The sequence below is a fragment of the Pteropus medius genome, unplaced genomic scaffold (genome assembly GCF_902729225.1).
Source record: "Pteropus medius unplaced genomic scaffold, Ma_sr-lr_union100, whole genome shotgun sequence".
NCBI lineage: Eukaryota > Metazoa > Chordata > Mammalia > Chiroptera > Pteropodidae > Pteropus > Pteropus medius.
In genome coordinates, this window is record NW_024340699.1 from 15574805 (window position 1) to 15595107 (window position 20303).

Below are 20303 nucleotides of genomic sequence, written 5' to 3' on the forward strand. Positions count from 1 at the left end.
TTGGGTCCGTGCGCGCCCGATGAGCTCGGCCGGGGCCCCGGAGACCCGAGCCGGCCACTGCGTGCCCCGGGCCTCACCTGGCTGAGCCCCCAGCTCCGCGGACGAGGGCAGCTGGGCCTGGCCGCCGAGGGCGCGGCCGCCTGGGAGAGGCGAGCGGGACCGGCCCCGACATGGCCTGGCGAGGAGGCGCTTTGGCGGTGGGCGCCTCACACGTGCTGCAGGCCGGGGGACAGCCCCGGGGCTGGTAGCCGTCCCGCGCCAGATGGACCTTGACCCGAGCCGCCGCACCGCGTTCGCGCCTAGCGAAGACTAGAGGGGCACGGCGGAGCGCGCCGCGAGGCCGCCGCAGCCCGGCGCACGAAGATGATCCTGATGCGCAGGTTCCGCGCGCTCATCCTCGGGGTGTTCCTCCTGGCTTGCGCGCTGCACATCGCGCTGGACCTGCTGCCCAAGCTGGAGCGGCGCGCCGCGCGGCCCTCGGGCGAGCCCGGCTGCTCCTGCGCGCAGCCCGCGGCCCAGGCGGCCGCACCCGGCTGGGCCCAGGCGCGGGGCCGCCCCGGGGAGCCTCCGGCCGCCGCCTCCGCCGCCGGCGACTCGGGCTGGCCCAACAAACACACGCTGCGCATCCTGCAGGACTTCAGTTCCGACCCCTCCTCCAACCTCACGTCCCACTCGCTGGAGAAACTGCCGCCCGCAGCCGAACCGGCCGAGGGCGCATTGCGGGGCCAGGATCCCGGCGCCGCGCGACCCCGCGACCCGGCTCACCGGCCGCTGCTCCGAGACCCCGGCGCCCGCCGGTCGGAGCCGCCCCCGGGCCCGAGCGAGGACGGCTCCCTCCTCGCCAGGCTGTTTGAACACCCGCTGTACCAGGTCGCGGTCCCCCCGCTAACGGAGGACGACGTCCTCTTCAATGTGAAGAGCGACATCAGGTTCAACCCCAGGGCAGCGGCGGAGAACCCCAACTGGTGAGTGGGGCGCAGGGGCGGCCGGGTGCTGGCGGCAGGACGGAGGAGTAAAGTCGGACCTGCGCGCCCCTCCCGGGACAGTGCGCTGCGCATCCCCCGCGGTGTGTGGAGAGGCCCAGCCCGGAGGCCCTGGGAAGCTGGCCTGCGCCCGCAGCCTGCCACCCCCTGCTCAGGGCGCTGCCTTTGTCTCCTGAGTGGCTGCCTCCTTGAGAAGGGCTGCCGGCGGTTTGGGAACTGTTCCCTGTGGCGAGTGGCCTGGAAGGCAGACTGGGCAGCGCACGGCCTGGGGAGGGCCAGTGCTTTGGGCCCAGGAACGCGGGGCTGGCCTGCAAGGCCCTGGTCACTGGCTTGGGGAGTGGAGTCAGGCAATGCACACACGGGGTGGCCAGGGGGCAAACGGGAGCCCGCCCCTGACGTTTGCCTGGGGAGCTGCTGGCTGCCAGATTTCAGATACCGGGTGACATTTTCTGCTGGACACCTCAGGAAGGTGTGGAGAGGCCCCATGAGCCCCACGGACCCGTTAGCGAGCACACAGCAGAGGGTGTGCAGGCCCCAGAGGGGCATAACAAAGGTGCTCTCCCCATGGGCGTGGGGACAGCAGCCACCCTCGGAACAGTGCCGGCTGCTGGGGGACGGTGGGGGGGAGGTGACAGCTTCATGAGAGGTGAAATGCACCCCCCAGGAGCTTCTTTCTCAACCGTCCCGGTCTTGGACTCTTCCCCCAGAGCCTTCCTCAGCCACAAAGAGCAGAATAAGCAGATGCTGCAGCCCAGAGCTAGTTAGTGAAACATTAACTAGCAGCGAGGCCAGAATAAATAACTACCTGCAAAAGGTTACCCAGGCCACAGCGGAGGGGGCCAGGGTTCCGAAACATCTTATTAAATCCTTTCTTCCCTGAAATTTGACCAGGCTCCGAGTTTTCTGTCTAAATATACCAAGGTGTTTGTCTGGTGGCCTCTGGACTTGGGCTGCTGGCCGGGTTCGAGGAAGTGCCCAGAAACTTGAGAATGGGAGCAGCGGCCTGGGCCTGTGGCTCATCATAGGAGGACAGAGCCCAGAGCCAGTAGTCAGTGACAGAGCTGCCCGTCGTGTCCACTGTGGGACAGGGGTAGGGGCCGAAAGGCCTTGCTTGCAGGTGAGTTAGAGCTAAGCTGAGTCTACTTTCTCGTCCAGCCAGCAGTAAACAGGGTCTGCTGTCCCCCAGACTGGCCCCTCAACGGCAGAGATGTCCGGCCGGCCTCGTGGGTGGCAGGTCCTCAGTCTGAGCCTCGGCCGAGCGACTGCCTCCCTCCTCCCTCTCCCCACCCAAGACTGCTCTCGTTAAAATTAAATTTAGCGTCTTGCATCATTCCAGCCCTGGTCGGAACTGCAGCACGGTTCCCGGGGAGAGTTTCTGAGAGGCTGGGCGTGTCTGTCTGTGACTTGCACACAGTCTGTGGTCACAGACGAGTTTGTCCTCCTGCCCCCCAGGGAGAGCGGACAGCCCCTCGGACCCCGAGCTGACGTCGCGCCTGTCGGGCTGTTTGGGAGACCCTGGGACGGAGGCGGTGGGCGTCGTGCTGGCGTCCGGGGACCGGGCCGCGTTAGTTCCAGCCCTCTTTGGCGGCTCCGAGGGGCGGCGGGAATTCCGGGCCTCGAGATCTGTTATTAGTTGCTGAGCAGCAGCCACAGAAAAAGTGCAGACGCCGCGGGGCCCTGTCGGAGCAGGGCGCCTTGGAGCGCAGCCGCGTTCTTGGACCCGGACGTCAAACCTTGGCGTCTGCGGCCAGCGCCCCCAATGCCCTGTCCTCTCGCCGCTGACTCGGGGTCACCTCCTTTCCCATAGGCCACAGGAAGGTCCCGAGGATGAGCAGCCCTCGCCCACCGGGGAGGCGGCGGCGGACGCCTACCCCAACTGGCTCCGGTTCCACATCGGCATCAACCGCTACGAGCTGTACTCCAGACACAACCCCGCGGTCGAGGCCCTGCTACACGACCTCGGGGTGCAGAGGATCACCAGCGTCGGTAGGTGCCCGCGCCCCGCCTTTCCATGGGGCCAGGCTGCTGGGGCTGGAGAGCTGGGAAGCCGGCCACCTGCTGGAGGGGCGCCGCCCGGGCGATTTATGCCGGCGGGCTTCCAGGTGGAGGCGCCTGCAGGCTGGGCCGCCTTGTGCTGTTGCCAGCTGAGTGACGGAGCGGGCGATGCCTGAGGAGGACACAGCACTTTCCAGGCCACAGGCAAAGGCGGGCCACCGTGGGGGGAGGGGGAAGTGCGGGGGGCGGGGCGGGGGCGCAGCCCCTCCCTCAGCTGTGGGGACACGGTGGAGCGCCTGGAGGCCTCTCGCGGTGGGACCAGTGTCCGGGCTCAGGCAGTGCTCCCGCGCATCTGTGTGGACAGGGACCGACCCTGGCTCCGCCGTCCGAGGCGGAGGCCCCTGCACTTAGCGGATCGAGCAACTTCTCTGCGTCCTTTGGGATCTGCTGAATCAGACGAGGAAGGGCATCTGATTACTAATTTCAGGAAAATGTGTCAGCTGCGGTTTCGGAGCGGGGCTTTGGTGCCATTGTTCTCGGGCCTGTAGGCGATTGTTTGCGAAGGTCCCTGTTAGTCACTGGAGGCTTGGAGAGGCGTGGGGGATGGGCTGAGGTCCTGGGAACAGTTCCCAGGGGCTTTGTAGGGTGCACTCAGGCTGGAGGGGCGCGGGGAGGGTGGTGGCGGGGTGTGACACGTGGGCGCAGGTTCCCACGTCGTGCGAGCAGGCGGCTCCGGGCCCTGGCTTCCTGGCATCTGTAGCAGCCCTTAGGCTGAAAGGGTTCCCGTCACCTGGGGTCTGTCCAGTTGCTGACGAAGGAGACTCAAGTGTGACTTCTGAGACTGCCAAGTGACTCCCTGGGTTCCTCGGAGGCGGTTTTGTCTTCCTGGGCCCGGCCCAGCTGTCTGCTGGGCTCGCCTGTGTGGTGGCGGTGGCCTGCCCCTTGCCTGGGGCCCAGGAGGCATCTGAGCGCCTTCTACAGGGCCCGGGGCTGGGGCCGAGTTGGGGCATGCCGTGGAATGGCGGGCCTGTCCAGTGGAGACCACGGCTGTGTGTTCCCTCGCTCCCGAGGGCGACCGAGGCCGATGAGGAAACACCCAGCGCTTTGGCCGGCTCGTCCGTCCACTTAGCGGGCTTTCTCGGGCACCTCCTGCGTGCCGGGCCCTGTCTGGGTGGTGGCGACTTACACTGCCCCCAATCTGAGAGTCCCAAGGGCACAGGAGAGACACACGCCGACCAGGAGCGGATGCCTTAAAAGCCGCACAGATGGCGTCGAGGGGCCTTGGGACGGCAGGTGACCTTCGTCGGGAAGGAGGCTGGGGACAAAGGCGGCTCCCAGCAGAAGGGCGAGCGGGACTTCCGGGGAGCGGCGAAGGGCTGGGGCAGTGCGCTGAGCCTGCTCCGCCGTCCGTGTGCACTGCCCTCTGCCTCAGTTTCCCCATGGGTCGGGAACGTTCCGTCTCATTCTGACGAGGTGGTGAACGTGAGTGAGCTCGTGAAATGCTAAGCCGCGTTTTGCGGTGTGGCTTCCACGGCCGCCCCCTCGGGGGGGTGGTGCAGGGTCCGGGGTGGGGGCTGCAGGGGTGCAGAGGCTGGCCAGGCTCACCCCCTGCTCGGGAGCAACCCCTCCCGGCCCGCGGGGGCCGAGCTCTGGGAGCAGAGGCAGGGGGTGGACAGCCCGCCAGGGTCCGCCGGGCTGCTTCCCCCCATTCCCACCGGCAGCCTGGCCCTGGGCAGCCTCCACCCATGCGGCCCACCTGTGCCGGGCAGCAGTGTGGTGGACAGATCCCGTGGCCTGGGACCACCCACCCCGGGGTTCTGGATCGGGTGGCCTGCACTGAGTCTCTGCCCCCGTCTCCTGCCGGCTGTCTGAGCTGGCCTCACGCCAGCCTGTGCCCTGGCCGGTGGGCCCATCACGGTCGCTCCGCAGGTGCCCGGCCAGTGCCGAGAGGGTGGGACCGCGGGACCAGGCGCCGTCCCCCGGGCAGGACAGCGGACCCGGGTTCCACCAGTCACCGGCCACGGTGCGCATGGCGAGTGGATTCACCTCCAGTGCTCGGACACCGGGCGCTGGGCGGTCCTAGTCTGCACATCTGAAGTCCCAGCGTAGCTGGTTCGATGGCGCCCCTGAGCCGACCTGCACCTGTCTGGGACACCTGAGCTGATGAGACTATTTATAAACCCGCGAACGTTCACGCGGTACCTGTGGCCCACTGCGCCTTTGTCATCTGAAATTCTCGAAACCCCTGGAGCTTCTGAGGAAGGGCGTGAGCCTGAGGAGTGTGCTCCGGGCCTGTCGGGGGCTTCGCACGAGCGGCGGTGGCGGCGTCCCTCCTTGCGGGTCCCCGTGTGGCCAGCGCCTCCGTGCCAGGGCGCCCAGTGCTGGTAGAGCCGGAGCCTGGAGAAGGGCCGGGGGGGGGCACCGGGCCCCCTTCCCTGCCGCCTGGGGCGGAGACGTGGTGGGGAGGGGGTCACCTTTGTGAAAAGACCCCTCTTCCAGAAGAAGCAGCACCGGCTCTCAGCCACGAGCAGAGTGGCACCCAGGCCCGGCCTCTGGGTCTGCAGGGGAGGTGGCCCGGGGCCAGGCCTCTGGTGGCCCCGTGACTGCACACTTTTCAGGAGGCATCTGCCCCCACATTTAGCTGTGACCCCTGAGGACACAGGGTCCAGCTTCACACTGACATGGCCTGGGCCGAGGGTGGTGATGTTGGAGCCTCGTGCGGGCCTGGCAGGGCCTCCCAGGTGGACGTGTCCAGTGTCCGTGTGGTCTGGGGTCTTTAAAGAGTGAGGCCGGCACATTGAAGAGTGGGAGGCGGCCCATCAAAGCACAGCCGGGGTCTCGTCACCGGGGACTGGAGGCGCTGGCTCCGGTTTCCAGGGGAAACAGAGCTGAGTAGCGCTGTGCCCCACGAGGGGCGGTGTTCCTGGAGCCCTCGGTCACTGGGAGAGTCGGCGCCCTTGACTTTCTACGGTGAGGACGTGGACAGACCGTGCAGCGGCCGCGCGGCCGGGCCCTGCTTCCCGCAGGAGAAAGGTCGAGTGACCAGATCGACATGAGATTTCGTCCTTAAGGAAAACGGAGGTCGGAGCCCCGGAGACAGCTGATGTGCGTCGCCGCCTGGCCAGGAAGGGGCGCTTGGATCCGGGGCCCCCGGTTACTAAATGGGAACGGGGGTGTCAGCGGGGCTTCCTCGGGCCACCGACTTTGTAATAGTCACCCCGTTCCCATCTTACTAGAAACTCACGTCCACCGGAGAAGCTTAGAGAGCGGAGGGGAGGGGAGGGAGGGGGTCGGCGTCGTCGCAGAGCGGCTCTCGGGAGACGGGAGTGCGGAGCTCCCGCTGCCCGTCCCCGCGTCCGCAAACGCGCCCTCCGAGGGGTGGCCGTCCGCAAACGCGCCCTCCGAGGGGTGGCCGTCGGCGGCGCACAGACGCTTCGCGGGCCGCTCTGCCCACAGTCGGGTCGTGGGCAGGGCGCCGGGTTGCTGCAGGTCCTGGGCGTCATGGCCACCCCCTGGGGCCGCCGCACACCGTCTGTCCTCCCCCAGGGTGGGCGCTTGGGCGTGAAGTGGCATTTGTGACGGGCTGTGTTCCTGAGGAGGGCACGGGCTGGGGGAGCTTCGTGGCTGACCCATGTCGCGCCCTGGCCCAGAGCTGTGACTCGGTGCAGCTCCTGGACTCCGAGACCAGGGTCCCCTCGGACACAGCCAGGCCGGCCCAGCCGCGCCCGGAGCAGACGCTGCATACAGTGGGGTCAGGCAGGTGGCCGTGTGGGAGCCACCAGGACCGCCAGCCCCGCCAGACAGAAGGGGAAACTGAGCTGAGGGAGGGCCAGCTCCAGGGAGCCGGCACGGGAGGCCGGGCAGACGGCAGCCTCAGACAAAGCCATCGGTGGTGGCTCTCCAGTGTGGTGGCGCTCCAGTGTGGTGACGCTCCAGTGTGGTGACGCTCCAGTGTGGTGACGCTCAGTGTGGTGGCTCTCCAGTGTGGTGGCTCTCCAGTGTGGTGACTTCTCCAGTGGTGGTGCTCCAGTGTGGCACGCTCCAGTGTGGTGGCGCTCCAGTGTGGTGCCCTCCCGCCGCCTCAGCCATTGACTTTTCAAGGGTCACGTCCACCCTTCCTCACCTCGGCTCTTCCCTGACCCTGGAAGGCCCTCCCTGACCCTGACATAGTCTCACGTCCCAGCCTTGTTCCTGGACACCGATGACAGCACTCTGCTCCCAAGTGGCCTCCTCCACCCACGGCCCGAGCCACCCCAGGCCCGCCTGGCCTTGACCTGGGTGGGTGTGGGTGTGTCTGCGGGAGGGAGGCTCTGCTCACAGGTGCGTGCACCGGCCATTCCAGAAGCCGGTCCCTTTGTCCGTGGGTGAGACTGCGGGGCAGACTCTGCTGCGTCCCCTTAACGGGGTGAGAGACTGTGCATCGGCATCACGGCAGGAACCCCAACCTCACAGGCTGAATGGGGGCCCTCCGCCACGTCCAGGGTCCAGGCCACGGGGTCAGAGTGGCGAGCTGGCCCCGCTGCCTGCAGGGCGGACCGGGGCGGTGGGTGACCCTGTGTCTCTTTCCCTCCCCTGCAGCCATGAAGTCGGGGGGCACTCAGCTCAAGCTCGTCATGACGTTCCAGAATTATGGGCAAGCGCTGTTCAAGCCCATGAAGTAAGTGCCGGGGCTGGCGGGAGTGAGCTGCGGACGGGCCCGGGGGTCTGTGCCGGGGCTGGGGCTGCCAGCCGGCACTCAGCTTCCGGGGAACACGCAGCGTGTCCCCCAGAGGTGTTCGAGGGTGAACTACGGGGGACCACTGTCGTGTTCTCCCCATCACGGCAAAGCGAGCACCAGGGGTCCTGCACCCTCACCAGCCCCCTTCCCTGCTGCCCACCCTCGTCCCTTATGACACAGCCGAGTCCCGATGGGTCGCTTCTGCCCCAGGGGGAGTGCGTGTTTTAAGCAAGGAACCCGAATGTGGGCACCGAAGCGCGCCTCGGAAGGAGGAGGCGACTTTGACCCCTCCCCCACGCCTCAAGGGTTGGCAGAGTTTTCCCCCCCGCAAAGGACCGGCCGGTGGATATTTTAGGTTTTGCGGCCGTATGGCCTGTGTCTCGGCTTCTCGGCTCTGCTCTCCCGGCCCGAAAGCGGCCAGACGACATGCCAGCGGCCCGGCCGGTCGGCCTGTGTAAAGCCTGCGGGTGGGCCGAGAGCCCGGCTGTCGTTTGTCGTGTTCTGGAGAAGAGAAAGATTGCTACCAAGATAAGTACCGAAGCACTCGGTGGCCATGGAACTGTGCGGAGATGGCGGGGAAGGGACCTTAGGAAGCCAGGCCACCCTGGGGAAACTCAGGAAGGACGTGTGGACAGACAGAAAGCGTGCGGCCCAGGGCTTGGCTCTCGCACGGCCAAGGCTGTGCCACCACCTCCCGTCGGTCCCAAAGGAGGCCCCTTTTGCTCTGGCAAGAGAGAGCTTGTGTGTTACAGCGTGGTCGCACCCCCAGGGGGCCGTGCGCTCCCAGGGGGCCGTGTGCGCTGTGAGGCTGCACAGCTGGGCCCCCCGGAGGGGCAGCTGTCGCCTCACCAGATCTTGGCCATCTGCCCCGATTTCTAATTTTCTTTTTCTAAAATAATTTACTTTAAAATTACGGTTGGCACATGACATTATGTTAGTTTCAGGTGTACGGCATAGTGGTTAGACGTTTGTGTACCTCGCAGAGTGGTCCCCCCGATAAATCTCGTGCCCGTCTGACGCCACACGCAGTTATTACGACGTCATCGACCACGTCCCTTCCGCTGTGCTGGACGTCCCCGTGACTGTCGTAACTGCCGACTTGTACTTCTCAATCCCTTCACATCTTCCACCCTCCCGCCAACCCCTCTCGCAGCTGGCATCCGTCAAAACGTTCTCTGTATCTATGGTTTTGTTTCTGTTTTGTTGGTTTATTCCGTTCTCTGGGTTCCGCATAGAAGTGGAATCATATGGCATCATATGGCAGACAGGTCTTTCCCTGTCTGACTTACTCCACTCAGCACAGGCCTCTCTGGGTCCGGCCACGTCGTTGCAGACGGCGAGATTCCACTCTTTTTATGGCTGAGTAATATTCCGTCGTGTACATGTGCCACCTCTTCTACATCCGCTCGCCCTTTGATGGACACCCGGGCTGCCCCCGTATCTTGGCTGCCGTAGATCGTGCTGCAGTGAGCGCGTGAATGCGCACGTCCCTTTGAGCACTGCTTCGGGTTTCTTCGGATAAATGCCCAGAAGCGGGATTGCTGAGTCCTTCTTTGTCTCTTAGTGTAGCCTTTGTTTGCAAGTCCGTTTTGTCCGATGTAAGTGGTGCTTCCCCGGCCTTCTCGCTTGTTCCCATTTTCATGAAACATCTCATCCCACCCCCTTGCTCTCCACCTGTGCGTGCCTTTCCATCTGAAGCGAGTCTCTCGTAGGCGGCCTGCGGAAGGGTCTCGTTTCTTACCCATGCAGCCATCCTAGGTCTTTTGACTGGAGCCTTTAATCCATTTACGTTTAAAGTAATTGTTGACAGATACGTAGTTACTGCCATTTGATTATTCGCATTTTTTTAATCTTTTTTTTTCTTTTTTTCCTAAAGAAATCCCTCCAATATTTCCCGTAATGCTGGCTTGGTGGCGATGGCCTCCTTTAGCGTCTTGTCTGGGAAGCTCTCTATCTGTCCTTCGATTCTAAATGGTAGCTTTGCTGGGAAATCTTGGTTGTAGGTCCTGGCTTTTCATCACTTTGAATATTTCCTGCCAGTCCCTCTGGCCTGCAAAGTTTCTGCTGAGAAATCAGCGGACAGTCTTACGGGAGCTCCTTTCTAGGTAACGAACCGCTTTTCTCTTGCCGTTTTTAAGATTCTCTCTTTGTCTCTAACTTTTGGCATTTTAATTATGATGTGTCTCGGCGTAGGCCTCTTTGGGTTCATCTTGTTTGGGACTCTCCATGTGTCCTTGGCCTGTATGTTGATTTCCTTCGCCAGGTTAGGAAAGTTTTCTGCTATTCTTTCTTCAAGTAGTTTTTCAATTCCTTGCTCTCTCTCTTCTCCTTCTGGTGCCCCTATGACGTAGAATTTTTTGGATTTTTTTTCTTGTTGCTGTTCTGCTTGGGTGCCTTCTGCTGCCTTGTCTTTCAAATCGCTGATTTGACCCTCTGCTTCGTCTAATCTGCTCTCGAGTCCTCCTAAGGCATTCTTCATTTCTGACTGTTTTTTTGAGGTTTTCCATCTCCACTTCTATGTCTCCTATCTCTCTGTTAAAATGCTCGCTGAGTTCATCTACTCTTCCCCTAAGTTCATCGAGAATCCTTATCACGAATGTTTTGAATCTGCATCTGGTAGATGGCTTCTCTCTAATTTGTTTAGTTCGTTTTCTGGAGCTTTGTTCTGTTCTTTCAAGTGGGACATGTTTTTTGTGTCCGCATTTTGACGGCCTCTGTGCTTCTTTGTATTAGGTAGGGTTGCCGTGTCTCCTGGTCTTAGTAGAAGGACTTTATGTAGTAGATATCCTGTGTGGTCCAGTGGCACAGTCTCCCTGGTCGCCTGAGCTGGGTGCTCCAGGCTTGTCCCTTGTATGGGTCATGTGTGCCCTCCTGTTGTAATTGAGCCTTGGCTGCTGTTTGCACATCAGTGGGAGGGACTGACCCTCGGGCTGATTGGTTGTGAGGACTGGCCGGTGCGGGGCTGACCCCACAGAGCAAGATTCACTTTAGCAGGGCTCTGATGTCTGCCCAGTCCGCCCTTCAGGTGTATCGTCCTCAGACGTGGCCCGGGTGGTACTTCAGTTCAATCCAAAGCTGGCCACTGGGCGTGCAGGCAGGGCCTCCTGGGAGGGCCCCGCTGCTGTGTAACTTCAGCCCCAGCCTGTCCCCTGCCTGAGGCCACTTGGCAAGAGTCACCGAGCAATTCACAGATGGCTGCCACCCAGCGCTATGCTTAGAGGTGCCTCAAGAGGCCAAACCATGAACCGAGGCCAGCTGCTGCTAGTTCCAGGCTGGGGGCTGTTCAGCAAGAGGTATGGGGCACGCCAAGGCCAGATGCTGCTTGTTTGGGTTTTGTGAACCTTGGAGAGATTTTAGGAATGTCCACAGCGTGAGCCAAGCTTCCATATGTATGAAAAAGCCACTGAACGGCTTGGGTGGTCTACCCATTGGGTGGGGCGGGATCTCAGGGAAGCACCTGGGCGGGGTGGATGTGTTAGCCAGGTTGATGGACACTCAATATGGCGCTGCCTGCGTCTGCTCCCAGGGAAGGAGAGGGCCCAACACAGGAACCACGCCCTCCACCAGCACTTCTGTCTGGGAGAAAGCCACCCCTCCATTCCTCACCCTGAAGCCAGACAACTTGGTCCCTCCCCGTGTGTCCTTGGCGCTTTTCAAGCTGCTGCCCCAGCACTTGTTCCGGGCTGGAACTCAGAGCGAGTGAGTCCGTCAGCAAGTAAGTCCGTGTGTGGCCCCTTTAAGAGGATGCCTGGCACTCCAGCCACCCTTCATGTCACTCAGCCACGATCCCGCTGGTTTTGACAGCCAGAAGTTGTGGGGACTTCTCTTCCCGGCACCGGAACCTCGGGCTGGGGAGCCTGGTGTGGGGCTTTGGCTCCTCGTTCTGTGGGGTGTTGAGAACCTCCACAGTTGAGACATCCCTCCAGATTCTCAACCGCCACGCGCGGGTGTGCGACCAACCCGTTTCGTGTCTGCATCTCCTACCGGTCTCGAGATGGCCTCTTCTGTGTGTCCCCAGTTGTAGGACTTTTGTTCAACCAGACCTCAGGCGACTCCCAAGGATGGCTGCTCTGTAGTTTAGTTGTAATTTTGATGTGCTCACGAGAGGAGGCAGCATAGTACCCGCCTACTCTGCCATCTTGACCCTCTAATTTTCATTATAAACTAGAAATGTGGATTTATTTTTCTGCTCAATCTTCAGATTTTAAGAAGGTTGAAAACTAATTCAGAGGCATTTCAAATACTTTGTGGGTTGAACGAAATACAGCTGCTCGTTCACAGCTATGGTTGAGGCAGGTTTTGTGCCAGGCTCTAATGTGTCTCCTGTTTGTCATTCAGCTGTGATTGTGCTGTGCAGGGCAGGGCTCCCAGCCCCGCATGTCCCATCTGCCTGGGTTCACCTGTTTTCTGCCAGGCCAGCCTGTGTGTCCTATGCAAGCCCAGAACCTCCCCACTGGCCATCTGCTTTCTTTCCTTCGGCAAAGACTAAAAATGTGTCTGTGTGTGTGCGTGTGTGTCTGTGTGTGCGCGTGCGTCTGTGTGTGCGTGTGTGTGCGATAATGTGTGCGTGTGTGTGCATGTGTGTCTATTATAGCGTGCGTGTGCATGTGCACATGTGATGTGTCTGTATTAATGCGTGTGCAGTGTGTACACGATATTATTGCATATGGATGTGTGTCTGTGTGCGTGTGCATGCGTGTGCGTGTGTGTCGCTGCGTGTGTCGCATTATGCGTGTGTGTGTGTAATGCTTCAGCATTGTGTGTCTGCATCTCCAGAAAGCTGCCCGTGAACAGCTGTTTCGAGGCTCAGGAATTCTTTGCAGCTGAGATGTATAAACAGAGGCATTTCAGCCGCAGAGGCGCTGGCGGGGGGCGGGGGGAGGCAGCGTTTCTGATGCAGACGCCGAGTGCGTGTGACCGCCAGGCAGCAGCGTGAGCACGGAGCGGGTGCTGGCAGGAGACCCGGGCAGCTGTGTCTGGTCCTGTGTTCACTGTGCTTGGAGCAGGGCTGACACGGCCTTTGGGGTGAGAGCTCAGATGGCAGGTGGACAGACCCACGCACCAGTCCACGGGGGATGTCGGGGTGACGCTGCACAGGCGTAGGGGGAGGTCCAGCTACCAAACACCCTTGGGAGGAGGCCTGTGAGCTGAGCCTTGCAGGACGAGGAGTGTCCTCGGGCCGGGAAGGCTTCCGGGCTCGTACCCACACAGACTCGGGGCAATGAAAGGATTTCGAGGACCGGGGACCGAGCAGTTAGCAGTTTCCAAGTATTTGAGTTCTTCTGATAAATAATGCATGTTTTCTCCCCACTGGCTTCGCTCAGGCCCCAAAGGCAAACAGACTGCACAGTAGCCAGTCACTGGGTGTGGAGCCAGCAGAGGCCTGGGCCTGACCAGGGGTGGACAAGGGTGCTTTTGTGCCCATGCTCAGCTTGGGCTGGCCTCTGTGCCTGCTCTCTGCCCTCATTCGACTCCCAGGAGCTCTGGCGTCCTCCCCCATGGGACCACCAGGCCAGGACGCTTAGTCAGATCTTAACCTGCTCCACATGAAGCTGCCAGAAGCCCCTGTGTCCCATCTGGGCTCAGAGCTGTTGGGCCCCAGGACGAGATGGGACCAGCCTGGCCCTGTCTGAAAACTGTCCCCTGTGGATCTTGGTGGTTAGATTCATCCCTGCCCTGTATCCCGCCAGCCTTGCACAATCGCCAGGCCGCTGCAGGCCAGGCGCTGTGGCGGCACCACGTGGTCAGTGGTGAACAGGAGGCATGCGGTCCCTCCTGGCTTGGAGCTCAAACCCCGTAAGGAGTCAACAGCCACGTGAACGGACAAACACGGACAGTTCAGAGGGCAGATCCGTGGAGAGGTTCAAGCTGAGCAACGTGGCAGAGGTAGCCTAGGGACAGGCAAGGCCTCTCCACGAACTAAGGCATTTCCTGTGGTCCTCCCCCAGATACCACGTGTGGCACCTGTTAGAAGGTGGCATTACAGCTGGGGGTGAACAGGAAGGTGAAAACCAGGCATGGGAGGGTCTAGAGCAGAACATTCCAGCAACGTTCATCATGTCAACATTCAGGTTTCAGGTCTGAGTCTGGGGGAGGGCAGGACGAGCTGAGGGCCCAGGCCACCCACCGTCCCCGTCCCCAACCTTGGCAGGCCGCCGCCCTCCCTGACGGTGGCGTGCACCCTCAGCTTCTGGGAAAGATTATCCACTTTGCTTAAATCAAAGCGAGCCAGTCAGCATTTCCAGTAACGTTCTGAGCAGCAGCGTCACGAGTGTCTCTGTGCGGTCTCCGGGGTGCCTGCTGTGTGTGGCCGTCGCTCTAATTGTCACAAAAGGGAAGGAAGATTAAAAGGCAGGGAAGGAAAATGTGCTCTTCATGTCCCGTGTACCGAGGAAGAAAATGAAAGTCGGGGGTTCCTTTCAAGAGCAGTCGCATTGGGCCTGACGGCGTTTTATGCCCCGGAGGGAGACGTTGCAGAGCTAAGACCCCCTTAAAGACGCCGGGGCACGGGCCGCGCTGCAGGCCGGGCCTCTGCGTCCGTTCGGTTTTCCCGCGGGAGGGGACCACACCGCAGCGGCCGCCACCAGTCCACGGTTTGTAGATTGTGAGTGTAGTGACCTCCTCGTCTTCCCATTACGCGTAAATTAAATGAGGGACCGTGGGGGTCCAGCTGCAGAAGGGGGGCGCACTCCTGCGTTCTTGGGGCCTCTGGGGAACCCGCACTCATGTCCGCCTGGGTTGCGTTCCCTGGTCACACCCGTGAAAACGGGGCGAGCTGACAGAGGGTGTCTGAACACAGCAGACCTTAAACCTCCGAGCAGAGCCCCCCAGCCCTGCTGTGCCTTCGAAATCGGGTCTAAATCGCCAAGATCATTCCTGAACGGAAATGACTTCGGGCTTTCTTCTTCAAGTCACCTTCAAGTTGGTTTTCGTTAAATTGTAAGAGGTTTAAGAGTCCCTTCGGAGCTCATTTTTCCACCCAAAGGAGCAAGGGACTTTTCTCCGCCCGCGTCCCACTTTGAGGGAGGTCTCGGTGGTCTCCTGGAGACGCCAGGGGAATGGGCAGGTTGGAAGGCTCGCTGCGGTCACCTGATCAGTGGCAGATTGGAACAGGTCCTGAAGCCCTGCCTGGCTGGGGGACCGTGCAGGTCTGTGCCGGGGGAAGCCACCCGCCAGGTATGGTCAGGATGGGGCCCCGGGAGATCGAGAAATGTTGCCAAAAAGAGATAGGTGGATAGGAGACGCTGCCCTCGGCCCGTCCACTGTGGCGCCTCCTGCCCCGCCCACCCGGACAGGAGGCCTGAGCCCCTGCAGACCTCCGCCTGGCAGAGCCCGCCCCCCGTGGTGGCCACCAGGAGCCGGCATCATGGCTCAGCATGGGGGCAGCAAGCCGGGTCTGCGTTCCCGACTCGAGGGCCCTCCCCTGCCCTGCGCTCCTGGGGCGCCAGCACCCCTGCTGTCGGGAGGGCTGCGGCTTCCCGGAGCGATGGGAGCCTGGGAGCCAAGTGCAGCCTCGGGAGGCCATAGGCACGGGCAGCTCGTTCCAGGGCCGACGCTGTCTCTGGATCTGCTGGCCTCCCAGGCCCCCTGGCACCCTCCACCAGGACTGGCTCAGCCCACTGGACAGTGCCAGCTGCGAGCAGATGTGTGACAGCCATGTCGTAGGACAGCTCTGAAGTGAGGGGTCCCGGCCTGGGCCACCTTTGCTGAGACCTTGGTCTCATTTGCAGACGGGATCGATGTCAGGCTGAGTGAGAGCTGGAGGATACAGCCGGCCCACGCCGGGCTCCACTGCACCCCAAAATGCCCTCCCCACCAGGCCCAGCAGAGCTCAGTTCTCTGGCCGGTCTACAGGGACGGTGTAGAAGGGGTCCCTCTGTGTCTGGACTAGAAGGCCTGGTCAGACCTCAGCGCCTGCAGGTTATGTGGGGGCACGTGCTCCCCGGGCTCAGCAGGCAGGACGCCGCGGAGCGCCTCCCCGGCCTGCTGGCAACGCGCACACGGCCACCCCCTTCTTCCCGGTCCCCCCACCCCGCCCTCACTGTCAGGCTTCCTCCAACTTGCGTGCACGGCGGGTGTACCGGGCAGGGACAGGCTCAGCCGGCACTGAGCACCGCGGGGCCGACCCCTCCTGTTTGCAGCAGCCAGGGCTCGAGGCCTCACCGTCCTGGCCGACACCACGGTTCAGATCCAGCCTGCGGTCCGTCACGCGTGAGCGTCGGCGGACAATCAGGTGCTGAGTTTTTTAACAGGATGAGTGTGTTTTACCAGACAAACGGGTCCCCGACATTTGCGGGGCTGTGGCACATGATGCCAAAAGTAGCAGGAAATGTTGGCCGTGAGCTCCAGGACAGGAAGGTCATGCAGAAGTGACTGCCGGAGGACGCTCTCCTCCCCCGCAGATGACCTGCCGGCCAGATACTAAGCAGCTTAACGTGTCCGCTTCGTGACAAGGCGGTGTTTTCCTGCTGTGTGAGGGATGGGACAGAGTCACTCGGTGAGTCAGACCCACTGTGTGGGGGAGAAGGGAGGGAGGTAACTTTCTCTGATGTGTTGCCTCCATGAAGTGACCCTGGAGCTGGGACCAAAGCCTTGGCCTTTCTGTGGCATCTGCCCCAGGATATCGGGCCCTGACCCCGGAACCTGCACATGTCACCTTGTTTGGAAGGGGTCGTTGCAGATGCGATGACACAGCGTTGAAGATCTTCGGATGAGAAGTCACCCTGGAGTCGTGGGGTGGGCCCTAGATGCCATCATGTGTCCTCGTAAGAAGGGCAGGGAGAGGTGGGTCACAGGCAAACCAGAGGAGACGATGTGACAGCCGAGGCACAGACGGGGGCCGAGGGACACCGGCAGCCCCTGGGAGCTGGGAGAGGCAGAAGGACCCTCCCTGGAGCCCCGGGAGGGAGTGTGAGCATCCTCCACCCTGATTTTGGACTTCCGTCCCCAGAACCGTGACGGGTCGACTCCTGTTGGTGAAACGCCAGACCGTGGTTTCTGTCAGAGCAGCCGAGGACTCAGTCAGGTGTCCTCTAGCCCCCAGCACGCAGGACGCCCAGACCCATCTGGCAAAGCCATGCGGGGGGCGCCGGGCGGGCGGTGGCGGTGAGTGTGGTCATGAGCCTCGCCCTGGCTTTGCTGCTCGCCGGCGGGTGCCCTCGGGCCGGGCCTGCGGCCCCAGGTCCTGCGCCTCCTGCGGACTAGTGGCGGCTCCTGCCTGTGGAGTCGTGCGCGTGAGCGTGGGAAGCCCCGAGAACACAGCGGGCACGCAGAGACTGCGATGCGGTGGAGCTGCCGTGGACAGCATGCCGGGTCGTGGCTAGGGCACGGCCACGTGAGACTTGGCGCTGCCTGCAACAGCTGCCGGCCCACGGGACGCCCAGGTGGAGCACGGCTTGCCCCCCGGCCCGATCCTCCCGACCCCACCCAGGCGTCACCCCATGGCTGGCTCGTCCCAGCCGGGCCCAGAGATGGCCGCAGACACAGCGCCCCGTCCCTCAGCCTCGCCTGTGCTCTGACCGCGGCCGGCGGCAGCAGACACGCTGCCGCTCGAGGCCGGGAGCCGGGACCCGGGAGACGAGACGGGACCCGGGAGCGCCCCGCGGTGCCGGCTGCACGTTTCCTGTGCCTCTTCCTGTGTCCGCCTCGGCGTCGGCTTCCTCGTCTGTAAAAAGGGGAAACGGGCGACATGCAGCCCGCGAGCGGCCAGTATTCGGGGCGACAAAGCGACCGTACCGATGGCCAGTTAGGCGCCTGCCGGGGCCAGCCCCGTAAGCCCCGCCGCCCCGCATCGGCCGCTGCTAAACACCGTGTGCTGCTCTGGCATCGCCAGAGACTCTGTCAGCTTCAGGTTTCGTGCTTGAAGCAGCACAGCGCTTCGCTGTCAAGTCCCGAAGGCCTGGAACCTCAGCGGCCTGCGGGCCGTTCCCTCGGGAGGCTCCGGGAGAGGATGCGGGAGCAGCGGAGAGGAGGGAGGCAGCGCTCCCGCGGCCCCCACCCCACCGGCGGAGCCTCGGCGGAGCCGCTTCTGCTGTCACACCTCCCGCCGCCAACCTCTCACGTGGTCCTGGTGTGATGGCATCGGGCCCACGCAGATGATCCGGGATAATCTATCTCCCCAGCTCGAGATCCTTAACTTCATTGTTTCCGCAGAGTTTTGTTTGCCGTTAAGGTGCCATATCCACAGGTTCTGGGGACTCAGTTCATAGAATTCCTGGGAGAGGTCGACGTGGTAGTCATTCTCACTTTAGTATGAATAACCACAGTCGGCTCTTTCTGCGTTTCCTTTTGTGCTATGAAAAGGCCTTCTAAAGGAAGGGGATTTGGGCGTGGTCACTCTGGGGAGGAGAAAGAGAGGGAATGTGCAGTGCAGGACACCCCAAGAACTGGTCCTTAGTGGCCCCTCACCGGGGTTTAGTGGGCCTGGGGCTTGAGTGTATCAGGGATGCCTGGTATCCCCCTGGGGATTGTCCTCCAGTGCCTACTTTTTAGTGGCCCATGGACTCCGGGTGACCACCTGTGCCAGGCAGAGGTGTGGTCTGGGGTCTTTCCTGAGAGAGCGGGCCTGGACGAGAGCCTTCCCCAGGACTGGCCCTTCCGAGTGTCCTAGGTTCCGCCTCTCCTCCCATCTTTTGTCCCCTCTGTCACTGCTGCCACGGCCGTCTTTCTCTGAAACGGTCACTGAGCCGTGGTCTGCGCCTGAGTCGTCAGCCTTTATACCCCCTCAGTTTCCTGGGGTTTCCTGGCTGTGGGCCAGGCCAGGTGTGCTTGCTCTGACCTCGGGCAGCAAGGGCGAGCGGCTCCAGGCACTGAGGCTCCCCGGGCGGGCGGCCGCCTGAGAGGCTGCGGCCAGGCCAGGTGTGCTTGCTCTGACTTCGGGCAGCAAGGGTGAGCGGCTCCAGGCACTGAGGCTCCCTGGGCAGGTGGCCACCTGAGAGGCTGCGGCCAGGCCAGGAGGCTCCTCCCATCCCTGGGCCCCTAGGGTCTCAGTGTGCCCCACCCCCTGCCACGGTCATCTGGAGAGGACCCTGACTCCTGGGCACTGCTCCAGAGAATGCTGGTCCCCAGCCTCCCGGTCTGCCCCCTTTGTCAGGGCAGGTGCAGGCTCCGGGTGCCCAGCCAGCTCACAGGTCCGACAGCATCGCCTCCCATGATTCCATGCCCCCCACCCCAGGAAGAAGCCCAGGCCTCCCACACCTGGGCACACCTTCAGCCAGGGCACCTGGAGGAAGGAGAGGCTGCCAGGTGACTGGGTTCAGCTGAGTCCAGTCTCCCGCCTGGGGCAGTGAGCTCGGTACTTTTCCAGAGTAAAAGTGACAGCACCTTCGGGTCCGCAGTGAGGCCCAGGAGGTGGCACCCAGGTGGCAGACCTTTCACAGAGGGGACCCTGTCTTATCTCCTGCCCGCCCGGGAGAGGAGAGAAATCCCAAGCTGTCCCGTGGTGCCCAGCACCCCACAGATGCCCCGGGCTGTCCCCTGAGCAGAGTCCCATGCCCTGCAGCAGACACGTGCAGCTCCGAGTCCCCTGACCGTTCCTCGGCGTGGACTGGCTTGTACGGACGTGGAGTCAAGCAGGTAGCTCACGGAGGCTCTCATTTCGCCAGACTACCTGGGGGTGACGGCCGGCCAGTGCACGCTGCTGCTTCCCTTCCCCGCTCCCGGCAGTACGAGGCTGGCAAATTTCCACCGCCCTCAGTGGGGAGGCCCGTGGAGCTGGCCTCACGCATGCGCCCCTGGCCTTTCCCTTGTGTGTGCAAGAGGGACACACTCGGAGGACGGGAGGGCTGGGGCCAGCCAGCCACACCCCAGAGCCCGGTGCGATTATCTTGTGAGGAGAGGTGTGTGCAGAAATCTCCCCATCTTACAGCTGGGGACACCAAGCGTAAGGTTAGTGCAGTCACCGAGTCCTCCCTGCTGGAACCAGGTCACCCACCACCAGCCCCAGGCGCCTTCGCTCCTGCCCTTGTCCAAACAGGACTGGGGAGGCCCACGTGTGCCCTCCCTCCCCTTAGGGGTGTTTCCTGAGTGCCCGGCTCAGCCCAGAGGCCTCACTGGAACAGGCTGAAATGGGCCCTGCCACAAGGAAGTCCCAGTCTCAAGGAGCCGTGACACCGCTCATGGGCACTGGCGCATCTGGGGGCGAGCTGGGGAGACTGCAGCCCTGGGGGCACCCCAGACGCACATGGGGGAAGACAGTCGCTGGGTCCGTGGACAAAAATGCACTCGCCACTTCTCTGCACTTCTGGGGCCATTCTGGGAAGGGACATCCGGAAGCCCAGACAGCTTGGCTGTGTGGCCTCAGGGCTGGGGACAGAGCTGCCTCTGTCTGTGAACAGCCTGGGGTGGAGGAAAGCCCTGAGGTGGGAGCTGTGACGGGACCAGTAACTGTTCTGGAACCTGATCACGGAGCCTCCAGGAAGCGGCTGCACTCTTCCCAGAGCAACAAGGCTCAGGGCCACCTGCGTTCCAGGTGTGTGCCCTACGCACAGGTGAGGGAAGGGGAGCGACAGCCAAAGCACTGGCAGATAGGGATGCTCATTCTTCAGCATCACAGGTGCTGCCGCTGCTCATCAGGCAGTAAGAAGCCACTATGTGTAGGGACAATGGTT

General features: G+C 62.5%; 1 protein-coding gene across 2 annotated transcripts in view; it reads left to right on the forward strand.

The window, feature by feature from the left end:
* Positions 1–19: 19 nt before the first annotated feature.
* Positions 20–20303, forward strand: part of FAM20C (FAM20C golgi associated secretory pathway kinase) — a 27082-nt gene continuing 6798 nt past the window's right edge. Inside the window, exons 1-3 of one of the 2 annotated variants that reach the window (XM_039879048.1) lie at positions 20–965; positions 2791–2969; positions 7557–7635. In XM_039879048.1, the coding sequence (XP_039734982.1) occupies positions 364–965; positions 2791–2969; positions 7557–7635 (860 nt within the window). In that variant the 5' untranslated portion in view covers positions 20–363. The remainder of the gene's footprint in view (positions 966–2790; positions 2970–7556; positions 7636–20303) is intronic. The other variant, XM_039879040.1, reaches the window with a different exon arrangement.